This window comes from Synchiropus splendidus, chromosome 1, assembly GCF_027744825.2.
Source record: "Synchiropus splendidus isolate RoL2022-P1 chromosome 1, RoL_Sspl_1.0, whole genome shotgun sequence".
NCBI lineage: Eukaryota > Metazoa > Chordata > Actinopteri > Syngnathiformes > Callionymidae > Synchiropus > Synchiropus splendidus.
The window spans coordinates 22,702,550-22,727,384 of record NC_071334.1 but is presented as its reverse complement, the minus strand read 5'-3'; the positions used below and the strand labels follow the sequence as shown (position 1 = coordinate 22,727,384).

General features: G+C 40.1%; 1 protein-coding gene across 1 annotated transcript; it reads left to right on the top strand.

Annotated features, from left to right (window-relative positions):
• The first annotated feature begins 140 nt into the window (after window positions 1–140).
• tbl1xr1a (TBL1X/Y related 1a) lies at window positions 141–24,593 on the top strand. The gene is made up of 16 exons (XM_053849600.1): window positions 141–442; window positions 12,007–12,064; window positions 16,132–16,233; window positions 17,570–17,715; window positions 17,788–18,013; window positions 18,131–18,263; window positions 18,544–18,685; window positions 19,118–19,181; window positions 19,467–19,564; window positions 19,671–19,731; window positions 20,489–20,610; window positions 20,693–20,767; window positions 21,802–21,929; window positions 22,147–22,312; window positions 22,496–22,597; window positions 22,679–24,593. The coding sequence occupies exons 3-16, from the start codon at window positions 16,176–16,178 to the stop codon at window positions 22,703–22,705; spliced, it is 1,548 nt and encodes a 515-aa protein (XP_053705575.1). The 5' UTR covers window positions 141–442; window positions 12,007–12,064; window positions 16,132–16,175; the 3' UTR covers window positions 22,706–24,593.
• The last annotated feature ends 242 nt before the right edge of the window (window positions 24,594–24,835 follow it).

Genomic DNA, 24,835 nt, shown 5'->3' with positions numbered 1-24,835 from the left:
CATTTATGATTCCCCTCAAAGTGCTCCTCGTCGATCGTCGTATTTCCCTAATCCTTTTCGAAACTGCGACACCCATTTTGATGTTGTTACTGAGCGGAGAGATCTTCCTGCAGAGAACAGCAGGCCTCATTTTCTCCTGGCGGGTCAGCCTCTGTGTGTCTGTAGCTATTGGCTGCTAGTGAACCGTTTGGCTCTTTTTCTCTACTAGCGAACAAATCTGCAACCTACCCAACTCTACTTCAAGGTCCATTTTTAAAGGGATTTATCCACATAAACGCCGCATATGCACCACGTTTCGATCCATGGGGATTCCGAGCTCCGGTCGGCGGGGTCCGAGGGCTGTTATAACACCATTTTCAAGGTTTATTCTGGACTAAAAACAACGCTGGTGGAGGAGATTCCATATTAAGAGCTCAGAGAAGGCACCCCCTCCAGTGATTCGGTGAGTGTTTGTGCTATTTTAATGCTGTGTATGTCGTTATAAATGGATCGTAGGTGAAGCTGGCTTGTGTTGGAGTATGTACCTTTGATATTAGGATGTTATAGTCTACTTTTAGCCTTTAATTCCATGTGTTGTGAATGTGTGGGGGATGGGCAGCCCTAGCGCGTGAATATGCGCGAGCTCTGTGCATGTGCTGGCAGGACTGTCCTCGGGCGCGTTTCATCGTGAACGCGCGTTTCCTTCCTGACCGCAGCTCGCGTCCTCCAGTCGCTAGAACGTTCTCCCTCGTCTAAATAAGGAGCAAATCAACATTGGCCATTTAAATAAATTCAGAGGAAAATATATGCGTATTTTTGTTCATTACTTTGTTCATTTGAGTCAGCATAGTCTTTCCATTAACAAGTTAGTGAGGAGGTGAGTTCTCCAGATATGAGCTCCGGGAAAAAACGACAGATCACACATCCCTGCGTGGATTGTTGGATGGCTGCTTGTGTTTATTGATAAGTGGTGGGCATCGATCACAGGTGTCAAAACCAAGGTCTGGGGGCCAATTCCGTCTGGCCAAGTCACATGATTGTGTGTGTATATATATATATGTATGTATGTAAACTCCAGATGCTTTTAGTGAAAGTTGTATTCTCCATTTGTTTGCCGCCTTCTTTTATTTAGCTGTAGGTTAATTGGAGTTGGATCACTAGTCTATGGTTGCTTTATAGTAGTAAGTAGTGATTACTGATAGTGACTACAGGTTATTGCATTCCATTGCATGTTGTCTGGTGTTAAGTGTGGCCCATGTGGAAGGGTGTATTAATATGTGCATATTCTATAAAAGTATTTTGATTTTACAGTGTACTATGCGGACCAACCTGCATTTGTGTCAGAGCTCGTATCAAGCAGCACACCTTCATTGCCGTTTCTGTTAAAGCAATTACGGTTTAGATTCAGCTGTTAAGCAAAATGTTAACAAATATTCCCATAATCTAAAACAAATATTCCCATAATCTAATTGATAAATAAATAAAAAGGGTGAGGTTATGGCTTTAAGCAGGAATTTTTATGTTCAGTGGTAGATATCGCTCTTATTTGACTCACAATGGTACTGCTGTGAAATCCTAACTTGGAAGTCATTGGTCATCATCCATTCTTCGACATTCATAGCCTTTTTTTGCTCGCAAACATGTTTGTTTCCATCTTATTTCTATGCTCACACAAATAAATATGCTCACACATGCACTATCAACACCGACTTCCAAGTTGTAAGTAGGTTCTATTTTTAATATTGCCGATTGAAGTTGTAAGCAAAAGGTTATTGGCAGTATTCCTATTTTCACTTCCCTCCTTTCATATATAGCCACGTCTGATCAGGTGCGCTGCAGGTTTTAATTGGCCCAAGTTTGACTAAGGCTGCCATCTGTGACTCTTTTTACCGACTTCCCTTGTTTTGCGACGGATTTACCTTAATGAGCACAATGGACACAAGGCAAATCTGCGATTGACATATGCTGTGAAATTATTGTGATGAGATTTTTGTTAAAACAGTCTCAAAGATAAATATAATCAGGGTTGTTTTCAAGTCCAAGACTCCTCATGTGCTTTGTGTTGTTTGTTGTTTAACAGGTTTAACAGATTTAATGACCCCAAAACCACGTTTGAGAATCTAAAACTTCTGACGTGATGTCTGGCTACACTGTACGCATGCAGAAAAGCTGGCTCTTGTCTTGTAATAGTAATGCTTGTCTGATATTCTGTTAACACCAGCCACATCTGTTTTGTACAGACTTACAACTCAATGTAATAAAAGAATTTGCATTCATTTGATTATTTCCTTATCAATTGCTTATTGTTCTGACAGCTTAGGTCCCCTTGAACAAAAACATTCATCTGTCTAGAGTCCTTTTTTAAATAAGACTTTAGATTTGGCAGATGTAAACTATATATCTAAATGTTATTGTCAGTCCATTTCGTCATTGTTTTTTTAATAGTATACTTGAGATGTTCACGGATCGACCTGCTTATGCACGTAGTACATACATACGTACATTTTTTTTGCCCCAACTTAGAGAATAGAGATATCCAGCCATCTCAGTGCTTTTTGAATCTCAGGGAGTAATGTGCGCAAACTCAGCATGTTCTTTGACAGAAACATAAAAATCATAGGTACATGAAAATCTGATTTCATTTTTCCTTTTTTTTTTATTTACCTACTGAGTTACCACGAAATCTGAGTTAAGTATCAGTTGCCTTTTATTATGATTTTTAAAAAAAATTACCTTCATGTGCATCATTTTATTATTTTAACTAGGTATGGGAATTGATAAGATTTCCAATTCTGTTATTGATACTACTCATTTAATCCTTTCCTTAGTTCGCTTCTCATTGGGGAAAAGGAAGAAAAACAGGCAATTCGTATCAATAGATTTGGGTATTCTTTTAGATTTCGTCAATTCCATTTCTGATTCTACTTACTGGCTTTTAAAAAGTCAAATCAGGTTGTTCTAAAGGAAACCTCTTTTTAAACTTCTTGAACGGTTTACTGTGTGGCAAAAATAACAAGGAATCTTGCAAAACTCTCACTTAGAGTTAAAAAAGCTGAGTGAATTTAACTTTTATGTGTTTTGTTTTGTTCATGACGATACATTAGAAGTCACACTACCATCTTTACTTTTCTGCATCAATGTAAAAACAAGCACTGTAGTCGTGAAAATGTAAGGTATGGTATTATTAAAAACAAATCAATTTCCTCTGACAACAGTTAGCACCATGCTAACTGTCAAGTGAGCTGTTGGCTCAAACTCTTTTTCATCAGTATACCATGATGTTGAAGGTCAGTCATCCTATAGCCACATCATCTCTGCAAACAAAGTGACACGTTTGAACACTTTACGATCTATTGCTGTTGGAACTCCTGCGTAACTGCAATCAGTGTTGAGAGTTGTTGTTTAGTTGCTTAGACATTTACCCAACTAAATGTGATCTTACTCCTTCAACCACAGTATTCACTGGCAATATTTTGAAATGCCATGCTTGGTTGTCATCCTCGTCTGCTGGATTCAGGACACGGGGACCTCTCTGTTGGGGGAGGGGAGGTGTGTCCAATTGATAAACAGGGTGACGGCCGAGAAGCAATATTGAACAGAAATTTTCCACGATAATTAACTGTGGATGATTAACCGCCCAACCCTAAAACAAGTAGTTATTTTCTGGGGAAATGCCTGTAACTGTTTTGTTTGCCTTTGATGCCGATCATGATGACATTTTAATAGGCTATATCGGCACCAATAAATGTTGGATTTGGCATCATAAAAAGAACCACATTTTTGTTTATTAAGCATGTTATTACATCCATTAAATATTAAGATATATTTATTTGAACAAACAGTTTGGCGCAAACTCTATGTTTCGGCACCTTCAAACAAGGCCCTGCTGTATCTTTGTGCTTTTACCTCACAGTATGATATGATGCACAATAAAAGTGCACAACTTTGACTGGTGAATGTTCTTGGAAGGCTCATAGACTGGCACAAGTCAAACAGTAATACACCAACTATTCTGCAGCAGAGTAGTCATTTTCTTCCTAGTATTGGATAAATAAGTGAAAAAGTTCACTTTGCTTTGGAGTCAGCTATCACTCATAGTAGAGCTGGAGCCATGGTTTCCTCAATGTGTGTGCTGACAAACCAATCTGGATGAGCGTCTGAGATGCCCTGTAGTATTAATGGAAATATAGATACTTGGCACCAGAATATTGATAATCGCAGTTTGCATGGTGTCCATTAAAACAAATATGAAAGAAATGAGGTGATACTACCTTTTTGAAAATCATTTTTCAATCTCGTTTTGTTGTTCTTGTTGTGTTTTTGACCAACATGCTTGTCAGTGTTCTGTGATGTTGAACTACCATGAGAGATTTGGATTTGTTTTTTTAATTGCTTGTTTAAATGGTAAAAACATTTATAACTTTGTCATTGCGATGTGCAGTAGTTGCAGGACAGTGATTGCTTTTTGGGGACTTTTGCTTCATTTAGAGATTTCTCAGCAGAGCTCTCCTTGTGAATTAGAGCCTTCTGCTCATGCAGATGAGGGAAGAACTGAATGAGAGTGCGAGAAATTAACCAAGGTCCTCTCACCCAGTGAACACAATATGACAAAACAAATAAACTTCTCGCTGCTTATTGTACATAATTGAGCTGATCGATGTAAAATAATTTTAAAATAGTTTCTTTTTCTCGATTTCTCGACATGACCGACACGTGAACTGTGTTTCTCTTTCCTGTGTGCATGCAAATACATAGCGTCTGTCTGTCACGTCAAAATATAAACATATTGTGAGTCCTTTGTAAGTCAATAAATGTAGATTAAAAGTTGACTCCAGAGTCAGTTTGCTGATGTCACACTCATGGAATCAAGCAGTCCCTGACTTAATATAGCCAACACTAAATCAATCTTAACTGACTGCATACTGATTCCACTGATGAAGGGAACATAAACCCCGCTCACTACTATACATTAGTTGTGGATTTCTCTGTGATCCTGTATTACAGAGGTGACGTGTCCGCCTCCCTGTGATGTCTGCGCTCAACAGCTGCTGACTTTATTACAGCCCAGAGAAGGGCTTTGACTCTTGAACATGTCCATCAGCTGCTTGACCTAAACGAAATCTACATGTGCACCCTTTGTATACAGCCAGAAATGAAGGGACCTGGTTCAGATGTGATATTGTTCAAAAAGCATTATGTGAGATTCATTTATATTTCTAAGGGGAAATAGATTCATGCACTTCTGGTGTTTCTACAGAACGTAAGTTCCACACATCTGTACTCCATACGCGTATATTCATACTGTATGTTCACAGGTGCTTGGAAATAACTAACAATACTCTCATTTAGGGAAAATTTAATGTTGTGGGGTTATCTTGATGAGTGTTGTTGAAATGTGCTCAAATATAAGAAAAAACAAATGCACTGTAATCATTCTACAGCATTGCATTCTGTTAATGAAAACTGCAATATAGAAGTGTGTGACGTGGTTTGTATTGGTGAGGCTGAAGAAGGGTCAGATGACGCTGCGCTGTTTGTATTGTTTCAAAAGCACAAACAAACCTAAGCGGTCTAACCTTTATTTCACTAGGATTAACACAAAATTACTTTTTATTGATTTTAGGCACATTCCATTGGTGAACACTTTGTATAAACACTGCGCCATCCTCAGGCAATTGGAAGTCTCGGTGAAATGTTGGTAAACTGAGATAGTTAAGCATGGCTGCTGGTAATTTCAAGAGGAATTTTACCACAGTATACCATTCATAACTTTTCACAGTATACCATTTATTCCGATGACCATTAGAGTCCTACTCTAATGACCAGGTTTTTCTCCACTCCTTTGTGAATTAACACCGGTGCCTTGGATTTTGAATTGAATTGGACTGATACTTTCTTGTCTTTTCTTTGTTTTCAAAACAAGTGTCCGTGAGATGTGTGCCCCAGTGTGTGTGTGTTGTTTTTTTTTTTTGATTCACGAAAATGTGTCTTCGGGCCTTTAGTTTCCCATTTGATCCCTAGTGCCTGTCATGGTTGCAGTAGCATTACAGATCAGAAGTGAGCTGTTGTAAATCTGTGTAATGAGATCTTTAAACTTATAGGTGGTTGACACCCTTTTTCTCAAACCTGAATTGGGCTTATGTCATGACTTTGCTACGAGTGCGACGGTAACGGCTGGACAACAAAACAATGTCTGTTTTCTCTTTAGATGGTACGCTGCACATTCCAGAAGTGTCTCTCTGCTCGGCTCTGTTATAAATAAACTCCAAGTCTATTTTTAATAGAAGCTGCTGGATCCAGCGGCTCACAGTGACTCTGAAATGAGTAAAATACAACACGAGAGCTGGGATGTCTGGTAATAGAAAATGTTGCATACCATGTCTGTTTCCAATGCTTATTCAGTTTATTCTGCGTCAATGTTTTTTCATTCCAAGGCTAATAAAGAGTAGTTTCACGCATGTTGATTTTTTTGTGTTCTTCCCATCTCTACACTTATGTAACTGATAAACGCAAACACATCTTTTTTTATGTTGGAGACAGATTCGATTAATGTACGAATGAAGAAAATTGGTTCAGCTGCTGAACTGCTGCTGTGTTTTTGTTGGAACTTGTCATTTTGTGAGATTTCTGGGATGAGTGAAAAAGGCGCTATCCTTGAACTTAATGCACACTATGTTCAGTGTTTTAGCTTGTTAGTCTTATTATGTGAAATGACACTAAACTGTATTGAATTAATAAAGAAATCCAGCATTCCACTGTTTCACAGCCATATAGCATTCACTAGTTTGTCTTCATGAAGTCTCATTATCTTGTAATGACTGCAGCAGGTCACCCTATTGTTTGCTACACTGTACTGGCTGACTGTTATCATTCTTATGATTATTATATATTGATGCATTGAAAGACTTCAAGCTCGGAAACACCTAGACCGAAACAGGATGTTGTGATGATGCAAGCAAAACTGCTGCCAGAATGCTATTGTCTGAATATTCGGTCAACATGTCCTTGGTGTGCAGCTGTTTCTGAGAAAGACGACGAAGAGCGGTGTGTAACATTTTAAGCTGCGTTTCCCTCCCTTGCACTTATTACTTTCTGAAAGTCCTCTGCGCAACCGCAGGTTACTGTAATTGTAGCGGACCACAGACTGAAAACAATGACAAGCACAATCCTTTTAGAGTCTGTCAACACAGATTTCACTGAAATCCATTCAGGTCTTTGGTGTAGTAATCCTTGAAGTAAATGTGAAGAGTGAAGTCAGAAGCTTGTAGATAAGTCAAGGGAAAATGTTATGCTTTGAAATTAGTTTTTCTTTGTATATTGTTGAAATGCCGTGCTGCACAAATCTTTTCATAATTTTGTTAGTGATCTATTATTCGCATGAGTCTAATTTTTGTGAGTTAAGCACAGTCGGCCATAAATGCAGTGGCTCTAATAATTAATCAAATAATTGACAAAGGAATTCTTTCAAGGTTTTGCTTTTCGGATTTTGGCCTTGGTTGTGTCATGTTCATTTTGGTGCATATTATTATTTGATCATTTTAAATCATTATTGGTGGTTGTTAGAACTGTTGGTTGTCTTAGATTGAGTGGTCCTATTGGTGTTCTGGTGTGGTTGTGGTCTTGGTCCATATCAACACATGCAAGGGCTCTGGCAGCGCTGCCACAACAGACACAGTGGTGAAATTGGTTGGATGTTGGATAGTTCATGGACCTCTGCTCCAGTATTAGTGGTGTCGTCCTCTTCTGCTAATTCAGCAAGTTTTTTTGTATTATATTACGGCTACACAACAAAAAAATGACATTTCACTTCTGACAATGACAAAGTGGCATCCCTTTTCAGATAAGTTTTATTTTTCAACACTTATAAAAATAAATGCTCTGGGTCACTTGATGGTGTTGTATTGGAAATGTATTGACTCCATGATTATTTGCTAAAAAAATAAAAGAATAAACACTCCACATTACTGAGACTGAATGACATATGACGTATTTGTGTACCCTTAGGTTGTAAGATGAGCTCTGTATAAACATTATGGTGCGTGTTGCTTTGTAGACCATTTTATGTAATTGTAGTAGTTGTGTTATATAACAGGCAGCGAAATGTGATCACGTTTTTACTTTCAGTTTCTTAACTCCGCAGCGCAGACTTTTTCCTCAACTCATTAACCTTATGTGTGACCCCATCACAATAAAGAAGCCACACATCCAACAGTATTGAACAGAAAAGGAGCGTCGTGCTAGGCAGAGATATTCACGGTTTACCTTTGTTTTGGCTCCATCCTGGATGCCCCTGATGGAACTACTGCAGGATGGATGACATGCTGCAATCGTGATGAGGCGAGCGTTGTTGCACTGAACACAAGCACATTGTCTGTCTTGACATGCAGGCGAAATCACTCCCATTTTGACAGTTTCTGACTTTTCTCACTTCTTCTGCAAAATTCCTCGAGACTGAAATATATCCTGTTATTTTCATTGCTGTTGAGTACTCAAATTATTTGAGTAATTGTTTCATACCTATGAAAATGTCTCACACACTTTGTTCATGGTACAACCTGGCATCAGTTAGGGACATTCAACAAATTCTGATTTGGTCAAAGTATTAGTGAATGAAATCATCAGTTACGTCAATAAGAAAATGACCATTTTAGGAGAGACATTTGTACATTTCTTTACCTTTTCTATCACACTAGACAAAGGAATGACAGTTTGTATATAAAGATTGCAAGAACATGACTAAATTATAATTTATTCACATAATTTCTAATATATTCTTTAATAATGTCCTGGAGATGTGTACAGATGGGTCTTTTAAGAGAGGTGAGATCCATTTGGGACAGTAGACAGCTCAATTTAACCCCAAATTAAAAGTGGCAGAGCAGTCGGTTTATAAACATGACAGGATTCTATGAGAGATGCAAAACATTGACTTTTACATTTGTACACTGAGTGGACGACTATGTTTATGCATAAACGAATGATGAGGTTGGACTGGAGTTTGTTGAACACATGTAATAGTGTTTGGCAAATTGTAGTGTATTTATTGTGGGTTTTAATGTTAGAATGTCTCAGAAGTAACTTGAACTTTTTAGGAAAACATAAAACGCAAGGTAGTGACAAAACCAAATATGCCATTGTAGAACAAACTAAAACTAAAAGCATAAAAAAAAATCATCATGACAATGATGCTTACATGTGAATGAACTGCGTGTTCACATGTTTATAATATTTGTGAGACTGTTTTATATCTTCACAACTCTAATCAGTATTTATACTTAAAGGCACTGACAATTTGAACTCAAATTTGTTTTCAGTTTGTTAACGCTGCCACTTTTCTATTGTGCATCTTATTTCAGATCATTTTGTTGAAATGTTTCAACCAAACTGTCTCTTGGTTATCTACAGTCTGTTACAGTCATGCAAATGCAGCCATACATTTTTGAACGACTGCCAGCTGCTCCCTGACTCACAGCCCGGTACATGATTGATTCTCCGACTGATGTTCTCATACTCGTAGGTCATTTGTGTTGACCCTCAAATATGAATCTAATATGATCTACATAGTCTGTTTTTATACATATAGTAATACATTTAATCGGATGTAGGGCTGCCAACCTGGAAATAATCACAATTATTGTTCAGGGAAAATATCTGATTTTTTTTATTGCTGTATAGTATTTTACATTGACAGACGACATGATTGATGATATTTCTGTATTTTAAAAGACAGCAGTCTGTCCTAAATGAAACTTTACATCTCAATCAATTTTTTTTTTAAATATGCTACAATGCCCCCTAGAATTGAGAATTTGCAGAATTAATAGGCTATTCGACAAAGAGCAACTCACTGGAAATAATTGCAGAATACTGGCAAGAATACAGTTGTTATGTCCATCTCTATCACTCAGACCTTTCACGCAAGCATGAACCTGTATTTTAGGGGCCATAAAAGCAGCAAATAACATAGCAACAGTAGCACAGGTGGGTTTGGTACTTTGAAAACCCAGCATGTTTGTTTCTGCCACACACTGTCTTCAGACAGCGGGTGGGTTGTACGTCACTCACACATGCACAGTCAGACACTACAGCACTGTTTTGTTTAACGTGAAACCTATGCGAACTATATGCTCATCTTGACTACAGGCCTGTGATTTATATGCACTGTCCCCAAATTTGGCTGTGAAAATGTTGCATTGTGCATTGATTATGTTTTGATTGTTTTTTTTTTTTTTTTTTGAAAGTCCATACAGGCAAGTATAGATATTTGTGATAATACAGAACACAAAAAATGCCTTTTTCACATTGTGATGTAAAATTGTAGTATTTTATTGAAAAGAAAATGGCATGTATTGTATTATATTAAGTGTACTGTCTGATTCACCATTCACAAATGTAATGATGTATTTTATTGCAATTGCAATCAGCAATAATTTTTTCATGTGTTAAATCATTACCAAACACTTTATTATGTCTGACGTTTGGCCTGCTACCCAAAGTGAACCACAGCACCAATAATTAACTCTGCTCCCCACTTTCTGCTGGAGGAAGTCACATGAAGAGATGATGAGCGTGCTGATAGAAATATGGTACCACTATTAGGACTTAGGACCAGCCACTGTTAGTATTTTTATTGTATTTTTAAATGTTAAAGTTGGTGTTTTTTCCTGAAGCCGTTAATTTAATCTGACGTGGGAATTGTTGCTCAATCTAGTTGTCCTGTTAACCTTATTGTTGGGATGGGTGATAACTTTTTGTACACAATATACCGCCAAAAACAATCCCCACAACAAGAATTGTGCATGATACATTTGTTAAACACACAACTCATTCTCTGCATTGGACTTGTATACGTGAATATGCCGAGACCACGGCAGTGCGTCGTGGACTCCTGCTCTGTGGCATTTGACAGCCGACATTGTGTGTAACGGTTGTTGAGAGTGTGGTGGACTTTGGTTCACAATCGTTGTTTAAAACTTTTTATCGGAAACTTTTCATAATGGCATCGGCAGACTTTCTGGATCGCTGTTTGTTTTAATTATATGGAGTGTGCCTAATAGGTTTTCTGACGCGTTCGTGTCAACACATGCAGGGTCCACAGGAGCTGGTGAATCTCTGCGGTAAAAATAGTTGGATACATGAGCTACATTGGGATACACATGCAATGGAATGAAAATGAATTTATTGTGATAAATATCATTATCCCCGAAACGGCAACATTTATAATGTTATTTCTTTTGGCCCAAATCAACCATCCTTAAGCTATGTTATATTTTACACTGCATGATCAGAATTTCCAAGATCTTGCATTAGATACATTAAATGTATTTAGATGTCCCACAGTCGTGTATGTATATATATATATATATATATATATATATATATATATATATATATATATATATGTATATATGTATCTCAGTATATCTCAGTTTTGGGTCATATTTTATTTACTTTTTATTTACTTTTTTATGTACTTTTACATGAGCTGAGTTCAATGAGGCAATGTGTGACGTTCTTGTCCTACATTTTTCAAATGCACAATTTTAAATGCTTCTCCAAGAAAAGCACTTTTATTTATTTTTATTTAGTTCATTTTTTTATGTCTACATATATGTAGAACGTTTACCAACTTCCACCCAACATCCATTATGAATCGTGTCTTTACTTTTGAAAACAAAAAAAACGCTCAGTGAAAATTTTTTTGTTTTTCATTGTACAAATGTTACATTATGATTAAACATAGGTGCAAGCAGCAATTGTCCATGTTGAATCAACATTCACCCTGTCAATGTCAGGTGTTGGTTGCACTGTATTTCAAATAAAATGTGAATGCATTTGCAATTCTTCAATTTCTTGTTTGTATGGACCTGGAATAATAAGAAACAACAAGAATCCAGGTGACACAGGCAAGACTTTTGGCTAAGAAGCTACTGAATAGATTTCAAGTCACTGTCAAGCATTGTGTCCTTCTGATCTGCATTTTGAGACTTTAAGCAACCAACGTGAGTCTCATTTTTGTCATTGCAGGTCTGCTGCCAATGGTTTGAGATTCTGAGTCATCATTCAGCCTGTGTTTACTGTTGTGGTAAGTGTAAGACAATATTTCAGTGCCTTTTCATTGATTTCTTTTTTTTTTCTTTTGAATTGATGTACACTGCCAGACATTCAAAATGATACGCCTACCCTATAATAATGGCTTTTATTTCATAAAGTACATGAGTCTTGGGGGGAAACGACAAGCACACAGTGTTAGTTTATGAGCTCACAACATTTGCTGTGAGGGCTGCAATGTTCACCGTTTCCATAGCACTGTAACGTCAAGTGTAGATCTACCACAGCAGCCTTTAGGGAACCTCATGAATAAAAAAATCATAAGATAACACATCTCACTGTCTATGTCACAGAAACATACCTAACCCTGGTACCAGATTACATTCCAACTTAGTTTGCAAAAAATAAAACGTATGTGCGTATGTACAACAGTTTATATTTGGCTTCCAGCCAGCGTAACCCCTCTTGTGTTTCTGTTTAGAGAAACAGTGGCCTTTTTTCTGGAAGGCGTCTGTGCCATTTAATGTTTAAATTAGAGATGCACCTAATATTCAGTAAATGGATAAATTTGCCTGGGGAATGTACTACTTTTGTAAAGATAAGATTATGCTGTATGCCCCACTTGTGTGTTGCTCATTTTCTGGCCTGTGATGCTCGATCCTCATCTGCTTATTCATTGCCAAGACACTGGGGCAGCAGCTTCAAAACGTCACACCGAACGCCCTTCTCCGGGGCAACATCCACCAGCTCCGACTGGGGGATCCCGAGACTCTCCCTGGGTCTGCCCCTCAGCTGTGCCTTTTGGCTCAGCTCTCTCTTACGCACAACAGAGTAGTTGAGCAACTGCAATATCGCCCTGTTGCGCCAACCAATCTCCAACTCCCTTACCCCACCACTCAAGAACAAGACCCCAAGATAGTTAATCTCTATTTTGGGAGTGATCCGGGTACTTTTTTTTTACCATTAAATCAGATATTCGGGAAACAAGATGTCCATACTTTCAAGGCTTCTGTACTCCCTGGTGGTCTAGGGGTTGGAATACACCTCTCCCTCTTGGTAGCTCTACCTCAAAGTGATTTTGCATGCATCAATTGATCAATGTTTTGCTTGAATGCCTACAAGTAGATCTTTCGTCACTCATTTGTAGGGTAGTATAAATGGGTAACTTTATTCAAGCAGTTGCTTTATTGAAGCTATTACAAAGCATAGTCTCATTGAGCTTTTGAAGAAAGACTGCTTCTGCCACAATTTTTCGTTTTGCTGCATCTTCAGTTCAAATTTCACTGATGGCCGAGTAGCTCAAAATGAAATAGGGATTTGAGAGTGGTTTCCACTAATTAAGGGTTGAGGTGTCATAACAAGAATTAATATTTTCAAAGGCACATATTGCCAGCTGGCAGCTTTTTTGGTTCATTTACTGATGGATAGTTTCTGGTTTTGTAATTCCTTTCACTTTCTGCACTCCTTGTTCCTGAAAATAGCGGTGTCCTATCTAGGAATGTAAGATTAACGGTGCGCCTCACTGAAAGGACTCCAGAAATAGGACTGACAAACCGCAGCCTTAGTGCGTAGTGGGGTTGGATGATATGACCGAATACCTCTCTGTAATGGTATTTATGACTGCTATATCAACTCAAGTCTGCTTCTGTTATACAGGTCCATACTGAAAGTGTATTGATTTATTGAAAATAACTAATCCAGAACAAGTATTGATTGACACTGAGTTTCACTAACTACTCATGTCATAATTTGAATCATACTGATTATGGCTGTCCTGTAGCTGTCTAATATTTAGTATATTCTGACTGCATTTTTCATTTCTAACTCAAGCTGTTCTCAAAAACTAAAATTAATACAGAAGGTCCAGACATTTGCCTGGAATTAATTTCTTCCAACACGCGGCAGAGTTCATCTTTAAACGGTGCACTGGAAAGCCTAGAAAATCCAAATTAACGGTAATCATTATGTTTAGCCATTTTACATGTAACAGGGAAGTGATTTACTTGAATTATATCTCACTTGCATGCATGAACTATTGTCCAAATTGCATTTTAGGACTGACTCCCACAACTCAGAGTTGCATTACATACTGATAGTGTGAAGACTCTGAATGAAAGCAGTTTATTGCCCTCATCTAACTGATTCATAAAGGAAGGAGTGGCATAGTGCTGTTTGAACTGTCTGCCACTGAGGTAAGCTGGCAAAGCTCCTCACCATCTGCCACTGTACAGCTCCTGTCTTTGACTGGATGAAGACAGTTCAACTAGCTTGTGCAAATCATGTCCTTGCCACTAGGGATACGCCCAACATTTGGTGGCCAAAAATATTCGGCAGAATAATGAACGAAAAGGCAACATTTGTGGTGTAACGTGATCAAATACAGTGCAGAGCAGCCTGAATGATGATTTTCGCATTTCATCGACAACTCATTGTAATGGAATGTGTTTTACAAGTACAAAATTGCACTGTGGAGGTTAAATGAAATCTGCTGGACCGCTGACGAAATTCTGGCAACACACTCCTCCATTCTCAATGCTGAGAGAAAAATCGGTCAATGCAATCTGTGGTGACAGCATTGTCTCTGGAGGCCGGACAGTTTTGCCGCCCTATAATACTTTTCAAATAACCCTTGATAATGAAGGTTGCTCACCCCTAATATAGACAAAAAAATGAGATTGTATAGTCTTGTGGGTATGGAAAAGCAGATAAGATACTGAGGCATCATTTACCCATCACTCCTGTTTTCCTGTTCCCTGTTTTAGTGATTTAATGCTGTAAAGTGACTCTGGCTGTCTGATTTAACATTATCCATGAACTGAAGTCTTCTGTTTCCACCTGCACTTGCTGACTCCATTTATTGTAGAGACAGTATGTATTCTTCTTTGGTGCTGAATGCTCGTCTTGCTCAGAGGCGTGTACTGCCGGATCAGTTGTCCCAAGAATTGTGTTGTGGAATCGGTTCATGTGAGAACCCTCTGAAATTGTATGGTGGACTGTGACACTACATCATCTGGTAACATTTTATATCGCCTTTAAGTTTAGTTCGATGTTAGTTTAGCTCTCACTTCCAGAAGCTTGCCTCCACACTTCAGCTTAATTTCACTCGCAGTACTTTTCGGTTCCAAGTGGGTCATTCAAGACTGGTGATACTAAAGTTATCTCTGTTCAATGTCTGACTTTGAATGCCAATCTTGCATGCCCAGGAGAATGTTGCATGTGATCTTTCTCAAGCTTTTTAACACTTGTGTGTATTCACTGGAACTCTTTTCTTTGTTTCAGCTGTAATTACCGTAAAGCACAGTTTCTAGCGTTGATAGGTTTTATAACGGACAAATGCTGATGACAGCTCATTCTAACATAGGTTGTCTCTGTTATCTGGGGATGTGGACTGCTCAGCTAAACTCTGCTGTGTTGGTGACGCAACAGTTGCTCTGTTTGCAATTGACTTGCCTCAACTGCACACGGCAGTTTTCTCTGAGGAGCACTTAAGTTTACAAGGCTAACTCAGTCAGTCAGTTGGGGTTTTAAAGCTTCCTCAAAACAAGAGAATAGTAAATGCAGATGTGTCTAAATGAGCATTGCTACCCTGGGTAAAACAACTGGCCATGTATGGGTGCATTGTATTGGTGAATAAAACTAAATTTTTAAATGTAAATTGTACAGAATATTTATAATAACTATTTGGCTGTATGTCTGTGTTTGCTAGGGTTTTATGTTTTGAAGTAGCAACTTTTTTTAATCTCCTCTCGTAGACACAGTGTTTGGGTGCCCATGAACTGTAAGGATCTGTAATCTCTGGCCTTAAATATGGTTGTAATTCCAGTTTGACCAAACTGGTTTCAAGATTTTGATCTCTTTGATCATTTAAAAAATGTCTACTTCATAGCTGTAGATGAGCTGCAAACTACTTTTTTTTTTGGCATCTCTTTTCACCTAATCCACCATGGCCCATCATATGCATCCTTCGTAGTCAGACCTGTGCTCTTCATGTCTTCCTTTTCTTCTTTTACCAGGTACCCTGCTGCTGATTGGATCCAGTGTTGTGATATGGTGCCATGTCTTAAATACCAGCAAATAAATGATGAATCATTCTCTTTTTAGGCTTGGTGTGTACTTGCTGACCTCATGGTGTAACAGGAGTAAAGATGAGCATCAGCAGTGATGAAGTCAACTTCCTGGTCTATAGATACCTACAGGAGTCAGGTCAGTCTTTGTACATTTTGGATTCTAAAACAGACATCATGCATCAATACTGAAAATAACGTGTATGAATTGTTTGCAAGATAATATTCCAGTTTGTTTGTCGTGGGTAAGGTGGATACTCTAAAAATACCACCAACATATGTGACTAAGTGACAATATGAACCATCAGAGGCCATTTAAGGTTGTGTGCAACTCTGTTGTTAGTCGAGTGTTGTAATGTGACTGTGAAAACCAAATCAGTTAAAACTGCAGTGTTTTGTTTCTTATCATTGTGGTTGAAGAAAACCACTTACTATAATTACAAACTGGATCAGTTTGATGTGATTCACTGAAGCGTCTTCTCTGCGGTTTGGTAACTGAGGTGGTGCATGACTGGAATTTATCTTCCACTACTGTTTAGGTCTGCATCAGAGGACTACTCTTTGAGTTTAATACAAAGCAGGCAAATATTGAGATTGTAGCCCAGCAATGTTTGCCTCACACATGCGGCAGTGGGTCCCAGTTGGATAATCCAGTCAGCAGTCCTTTCTGAGCTATTATCATGTTGATACGTGATCTTGTGTCAACTTGCTATCTCTCATCATCATCGGTGTAAAACACGTGTCGATGTTCCAAGCGCCAGTGAGCTTTGACCCTTGCATCCTCACACCATCTAGTGGTGGTTATATCACACTACAAACAAAAGAAGTGACCTTGCTAAATTGACATTCTTTGACCACAACATCACTCGAGGGCTGTGCGACTATTTCATTCAGTTTCTTTAAAATAAAAAGAGATAATTGAGCAGCTAGAATGACATCGTGACATTTTCCCACATTTGCATGAACATGAACATTTTCTGTGATGAGTAGTGATCGAGGAGCTGTATAAAATACACATCAACTGTGTATCATATAGTCATAGTTTAAGACATCCCCAGACCAGGGTAATCATAGTTATTGAAAGTAATGGGTACCATCCACAGAGGATGTCATCTGTTGCTTTTCTTGTCCTTCAGATTTTGTTATGTAATTCTGTGGTGGGTAGCTATCTATTTCATCACCTTTTTTTCTGCTGTCCTTTTATATTCACGTCATGTCCGTGTGTTAGAGCAGAGATTCTTGCCCCAGTTGCCGCCTCTGTCTGTAATGGAGGGATTGGCTGTCTCTCCAGATTATTTGACATGCTACTGTAAGTGTTCTGTTTAATACCTGGAGGAAATACTTGGTTAAAGGAAAGCCACCGATATGTTCCTGTATAAGTCGGAGACTGGCACAATGATCTCTATTAAACTCGCTAAACAGTCCACTAGTAAAGTCATTGAGTTGTTTCATTTCAATTATATGTTTTTTTTCAGGATTCTCCCACTCTGCATTCACTTTTGGAATAGAAAGTCACATCAGCCAGTCAAACATCAACGGTGCTCTGGTTCCGCCTGCAGCCCTCATCAGCATCATTCAGAAGGGCCTGCAGTACGTGGAGGCTGAAGTTAGCATCAATGAGGTATGACCCCAGCCATCACCGACGACTCCTACGCAACCTGTGGCGCTTCATTTACATCTTAAATGTCTGCAGGACGGTACCTTATTTGACGGACGGCCAATCGAATCGTTGTCTTTGATCGATGCCGTCATGCCAGATGTTGTTCAGACAAGGCAGCAGGCATACCGGGACAAGATGGCCCAGCAGCAGGCTACAGCGTCCGCACCAGCATCAACCACCGGGGGCAGCCTGGCAGGGAACGCCAAGAATGGAGAGAATACCACCAATGGGGAGGAGAACGGAGCCCATGCCTTAGCAAGTGCGTTAAACTCTAGCACCCTATGTTGTTTTGTTAGCATCATTTCTTGATATAGTTTATGTTGTGACAGTTTAGCTTCATAGTGAAATTGATTTTTGTTATTAAAAATCCACCCAGACAACCATGCTGATCTGATGGAGGTTGACGGAGATGTGGAGATCCCACAGAACAAGGCCATGGTGCTCAGGGGCCATGAGTCAGAAGTCTTCATCTGTGCTTGGAACCCAGTCAGTGACCTACTAGCATCAGGGTGAGTCACCATCTCTTTCTGTGCAATTGCTCTCTGTTGAATGATTGTTTAAAAAAAAGGTAGAAACCTCAGAATTTCTTCTCTACCTACAGTAGAGACATATTTGTGTTATTGCAACAGTGAGCAACTTCAAAGTATTATAAAATTCCATTCAGGTGGTTATGTGATCCGTTGGAATTCCCATGATCGTCTTCCAGCCCTGGCCGTGGTGTACCACTGGAATCAGTCCTCGCAGAAACTGTGAGAGGATAATGTCTGTGGTTTATTTTCTGTCTCTCAGGTCTGGAGACTCGACTGCTCGAATCTGGAACCTGAGTGAGAACAGCACCAGCAGCTCCACGCAGCTGGTCCTCAGACACTGCATACGAGAGGGAGGACAGGACGTCCCCAGTAACAAAGACGTCACCTCACTAGACTGGAATGTGAGAATACACACCATGCAGCCACACACAGAAACATACGTCGGGATAGTAATATTCTGAATTTAACATGGTTTTTCACATTATAATGTTGGTGTATCTTGGATCTGACTCAACGGTTAGTTAAGACAGTGGAGAATAGAAGAAAGCTAAAAAAAAGGGTACAAATATACAGAGAAACGGTAAACAGTAGGTAAAGAAATTATGATGTGCGTATTGTACCTGCTACAGTCAGCCATTGGTTCAAGTGAGCATGTCATGTCCCAAGTTAATTTGCTCTATACAATATATGTGTGTCTGATTTAACGTGAGTCTGCTATGTTATTTCTTCGCATTTATTTGTCGTGAATGTTTTATTTAAATGCCTTTTAAGCATGAGAGCAACTGGTGTAACTCTGTGACTGACACTTTCCCTTTCTCCCTACTGTAATACAGAGTGAGGGTACGCTATTAGCAACAGGCTCCTACGATGGATTTGCTAGGATATGGACCAAAGATGGTAAGTTTACCAATATTTTCATGACATACGTATAGTAAAACGCTTGTTATTGGAAGGCTCCTCTTTTGATTGCATTCTTTATCGAGTGTTTTTTGACATCTGCCATGTGAGCTGTTGCTGCTTCCTGAAAATGTTGTATACTGCTGACTTCCATCATGAAAACAAACATAATAATGCTTCCATGTTTTGATACATGTGGACAAGACAATCTCTCTGGTGAAGCAAAGGAAACCAAACAAGGTGCACACTGTCTTTCCATGATGGTCACTGTCCCCCTGTGTGCAGGTAACCTGGCGAGCACACTTGGCCAACACAAAGGTCCCATCTTTGCTCTCAAGTGGAATAAGAAAGGCAATTTTATCCTCAGTGCTGGAGTGGACAAGGTAAGCCGGCATCCCCATGGCTCGGCTGGAGAGAATGGCAACTGGCTGTTTCGGGTGCTCTCATGTGTCACAATGTGTAACTACATGTCCTAATGTGTCCTGCCAGACAACAATCATATGGGATGCCCACACAGGAGAAGCCAAACAACAGTTTCCCTTCCACTCAGGTAAATGTTCTTGCCCACACCTCAGGCTCCATCTCTGCTGAAGCCACAGCTGTCTGCTCGCTCTTCTGGTTTATTGTCTGAGCCGAACAAGAAGCTAGGCTTCTAGCCTAGGACAGCCAAATGGAAGGGCTCTTTGGATTCACAAAGGCCACATCACAGTCTCACCTGAATATCTCCATAGCAGGGTGCTCATAGTAAGATGCTTTGAGGAGATCATCCTATGCCTCTCCTGTAAGGATTTTTCTATGTTCCTCCTTGAAAAGTAGTGCTCTGAAGATGAGGGTCAAATTCATAAGCAGAAGCACTGCTCATTAGAAAGTGCAGAATCACTGATTCTTCTTGAGAATGACGGATAATGGGAGATACTGTGCATCTTCATCTTCATACTGTGCAAATGGCTACAGACACTAAGAAACTAGTATTGGTTTGCCTTGGTGGAAGCACACTGCTGTAGGGTTTATGATATCTAACAAGCATTTTACAGCAGTATATGCTTCGCTTCTCAGCAGTCATTCTAATTTCATACCACTTGTTTACATAGCTTGTTAAATGAAGTCGCCAAAAAAAAAAACAACTGCAAGTTAGAGGTGGAGGTCAAAAGTGGAGCATTATAATGATACCTGTAACCACGGCCTCATTTTGTTTACAAGGTTACTGAAATGCAAACTTAGCTCCTATTTTGTAGAAGTGCATAGCTTATCTTGTGCAAACAACACGGACATGAATGAAGGAAGGAAATGTCTTTTTTGCCCTGCAGCTCCTGCCCTTGATGTCGACTGGCAGAGCAACAATACCTTTGCATCCTGTAGCACGGACATGTGTATCCACGTGTGTAAGCTTGGACAGGACCGACCCATCAAGACATTCCAGGGCCACACGGTGTGTAGCTACGTGTTCGTGTGCCGGTGTGTTTGCTGGACATCTCCTATCTAGTTTCTTATTTGTGTTTTATTCTCCTCAGAATGAAGTAAATGCCATTAAGTGGGATCCCACCGGGAACCTGCTGGCATCCTGCTCTGACGATATGACTCTGAAGGTGAGCTCCAACTCTGACGTTGAGATGATGTTGGAGTCATGAATGTGGCAAATGCTGAAACTAGTGTTATCTGATTTGACTCAGTTTCGTCACCGTCTTGAGACGTGCTTAAGTGGTAGTCTGTAGGGAGGCACTGAACATTCAGTGGCCGAATACGAATGGTGCCTAAAAGCTACGTTTGGCTTCGAAGAGTCACAGAATGTAACAGAATGTGTACAAAAATGCGCCGCAGAAGTGAAATGAACGCAGCAAGACTCCTGATGAAATTTTGGCAACCCGCTCCCTCATTCAGAAGCGCTGAGAAAAATCTGGCAACACTATCATCCACTTTCAGAAGTGGCAGCCACGACTCATCGGCTGACGTCCGGTCGGCTGGTGACAGGACAGGAGTGGTCCAACACAAGTCGAAATGATTTTGACTTTCTGACCCATTTGATCACTTCTTTGCTGAGCGCCAGTTCCAACTGGTTGCGACCGTCATCATGGCAACGCTTCAGTGTTTAGTGTGATCCAGTGTTGAAGTTTAAGGTTATTTTAAGTGTTGGAGAGAAAATAGGAAACAGAATTGCACTTTGCCATGAGTGTTCGACCAAACTATCTAGAGCCTTATCAGCCTATTATATAATGGGAAATTACCGGTAAATGTTTTTTTTTAAACAATCATTATTACCATTGTTATTGTTACTATTGTTATTATCCTTTGAAAATCAAATTCTGAAACAGAAAAAAATATTAAAATGTTCAATCATGCAAACATGAACTTTCTTTGACAAAGGTGTAGAAATATGTTCCCAACATTTAAAAAAAATAGTACAAATCTTATTCACATTGGATATTCTGTATTATTGGGTATTCAGCCGAGCATTTACATTTTTATTTGGCTTGAGCCTCAACTTTTCAATTGGGTGCATCTCTAGAAGTCAGCGTGGGATTTGGAACCCGCTTATTACTCAAAGTTACGTCTCTAAATGAACTCGGTGTTATTCACGGATCTACTTCAGCAGTGAGCGAGTGAACTTGTGTTGTGTCGGCAGATCTGGAGTATGAAGCAGGACGTGTGCGTCCATGACCTGCAAGCGCATAGTAAAGAAATCTACACCATCAAATGGAGTCCGACAGGCCCAGGAACCAACAATCCCAGCGCCAACCTCATGCTCGCCAGGTGAGTGGAAAGCTGACTGATTTTTTTTTTTTTTTTTTTTTTTTTTTTTTGTGTGGATCATCTGGGAAGGCGATTGATTTTCACTGCCATGTCGATGGATTTGTGCTGTGAAGGGAAATGGGTCAGAAAAAAGTTTACAGAAGGTTGATACACAGTCAGACGTGTGTGAGTGTAAAACTTCATGGCTCATGCATGATCTGCTCTGCCACCCTCGCAGTGCTTCTTTTGACTCCACGGTACGTCTGTGGGACGTGGAGCGAGGGATCTGCATTCACACCCTGACCAAACACCAGGAACCCGTCTACAGCGTGGCTTTCAGTCCCGACGGCAGACATCTGGCCAGTGGCTCCTTCGACAAATGTGTGCACATCTGGAACACACAAGTGAGTCAAAGAAATCATTTGATGCCAGCAACAAGTACTTCAAACGCAGAAATGGATTGTAGTTTCTGTTGGATCTTTTAAGGAAGTATATTGTGTTTGAGTGTCCCACTTTTCTCTTTGCAGTCACAGACCACGCTGATAGTTTTAAAAACAGCTGCATTATTGATGTTTTTTCCCCCACAGACTGGCGCTCTGGTCCACAGTTACAGAGGGACGGGGGGCATCTTCGAGGTCTGCTGGAATGCAGTGGGTGACAAAGTGGGGGCCAGTGCGTCGGATGGATCTGTGAGTGAATCGGAGGGTGATGTGGAGACCAGGAAGAATCATTGACCAACTCCTCCGCTGTGTCTCTCTCCCTCTCCGCAGGTGTGTGTACTGGACCTCCGGAAATAGCGCGGCCGTTACTGGAAGCCATGGACCGACCATGAATGTGTACATAGCCAAATGACTGTCCCGCCTGCTGACAGAGACTCTGAGCAGGAACCAGAGACGCTCTCCTCTCTGTGGCCATGCAGCCGAGGAACACTGACAGACGATAACACAAAGGATCCATATATGTACCAAAATTTTCAAGCTATTTTGCTCTTTTGATTTTTCATACATGCTCAGCACCATCCTCATCGTCCAAATTAAAGGAGGAGAAGCGAGTTGATGGTTGTAGTTGGATGTCATCACGCAGACATATCAGCCTCTCTGGCAGGAAATAGGACGGCACTTAGTTTATTTAAATTCCAACTGTCTTTTTTTTATCTTTTTTTGTTTTTTTGTTTTTGCTGGGGAGGGAGGAGGGGCGCAGGGGTCCTGACTGCAGTTGTGATTTTTCATCTGCGTGACGTGCATATGTTCTTGGGAAAATATTCTGGACTCTCTCATGCTCAGAAACTTCAACATGGTTCAAACGTGAATGATGACAGTTGAAGAAGCAGAATCCTTCCCCGGTGGACAGAAGTGTGGCGATTCTGCTGTCCTCTCTCTCACTCTCTCACACGCACACAGAGCTTTCCTTGTCCAGCCTGCAGAACTACCACTCAACCCTGTTGGTCATGTTTGAAACACGACTGCAGAAAGATTTCTTAAAAGATCAGAGCGACTCCAGCAGTAAACAACTTCTGCTCTAAAAACAAACAAAAAAACATGCGCACCATGCTCCTGAAGGTGATGTTCTGAGATTGTGTTCCCATGATCATATTAACTGCCATCATCCAGCGTTCAGAAGGTTTTCCTAAACTTCGACCCCGCAGTCGCGCAAATCCCTGAGATGTTTACTCTTCTCACGGAAATCACGTTTATTCAATATTCCCAACAAGATGCATAACCATTCTCGTTATTCAGGATCTGAATGGGATCATTCAGTGTAATTCAACAAAACGGTTGCAGTGCACCAGTTTTGGTCAAATGCTGCATGTCCATGTGAGCGGAGCCATGGTTGGTGTTGACCTTGCTATCTGGAATCAGGTGCGAGGTCTTTGACACCATTTGTCATTTCTGGATTTACATTATAACACTCTAGTTTCAGATTCATTTGTGTGTACCATACTTCTTCTATGCTTCAGATGCCAGCGTCTTTCCACTGTGGCCACACAGAGGTCTGTCAACCATGTACAAGTTGAAACGATGAGCTTGTCTTTAGGTGAAGGCTGCCACTCAACTGTCCCATTGAAAATCACGTAACTTTGGTCTCAATGGCACTCGCCAAAGACCAGCCCCAGCCAAGGTAGACTGTTGGGGTCAAAAGAAAACTGACTGAAATATAGTTCGGTACATTTTCAGCTCACTTGGTACAATGATTTGCCTTCAGATAATTTTGTCAAGTTCTGTCGACATTTCCCACAAGAAGTCAAATGTGCCTCCAGAAACTCAATACAACAGTGGAGTTTTTCGTTCACCAGTCTTGCAGACGTTCTTGCATTATGATAAAAGGGATCTGTGTCAGTGGTGTAAGTCTCCCTAATCTGGAATGTGTATTTTCACGAGACCATCTTGGCACATCCTGTCAATGGCATTTCTTCCCGTCCTGTCGAGTCTGGAGTGTGGACGCGGCCTCACGAAGCATCAACTGCAGTCAAAACACAAGAGTTTCTGAGTCGGCACATCTGTTCCCAGGGTTGTTTATTCTCTGTTGTCATTCAGCTCCGATTAGTCAAACTAAAGTCCAGAATAAAATCTATTTTGATAAGAGTTTCACCTGTATTTGTGTGTGAGAGACAATCTTCAATCATGTCTTTGATGAAGTTCCGTGACTTTTAATAAAGATTTGTTTTGGATCTCCATGGTAACCGTAGCGGCTAGCACATCCTTCTTTGAATCGTCTATGGGTTGAAGAAGCTTCCTGACTCAATGGTCTCATATTCCGGGCTCGAGTGATGTGAAGTTTCATGAAGATTATTGGGAAGAGCGCCACCTAGAGGGCTCTGAGACTAATGACTGCACTTCATGTGAAGACGTGCTGACTTGTCAGAGGTTTAATAACCTACTTCCACAAAATGATCTGTAACCGTGCCACTGGCTCCATTGTCTTGCAGG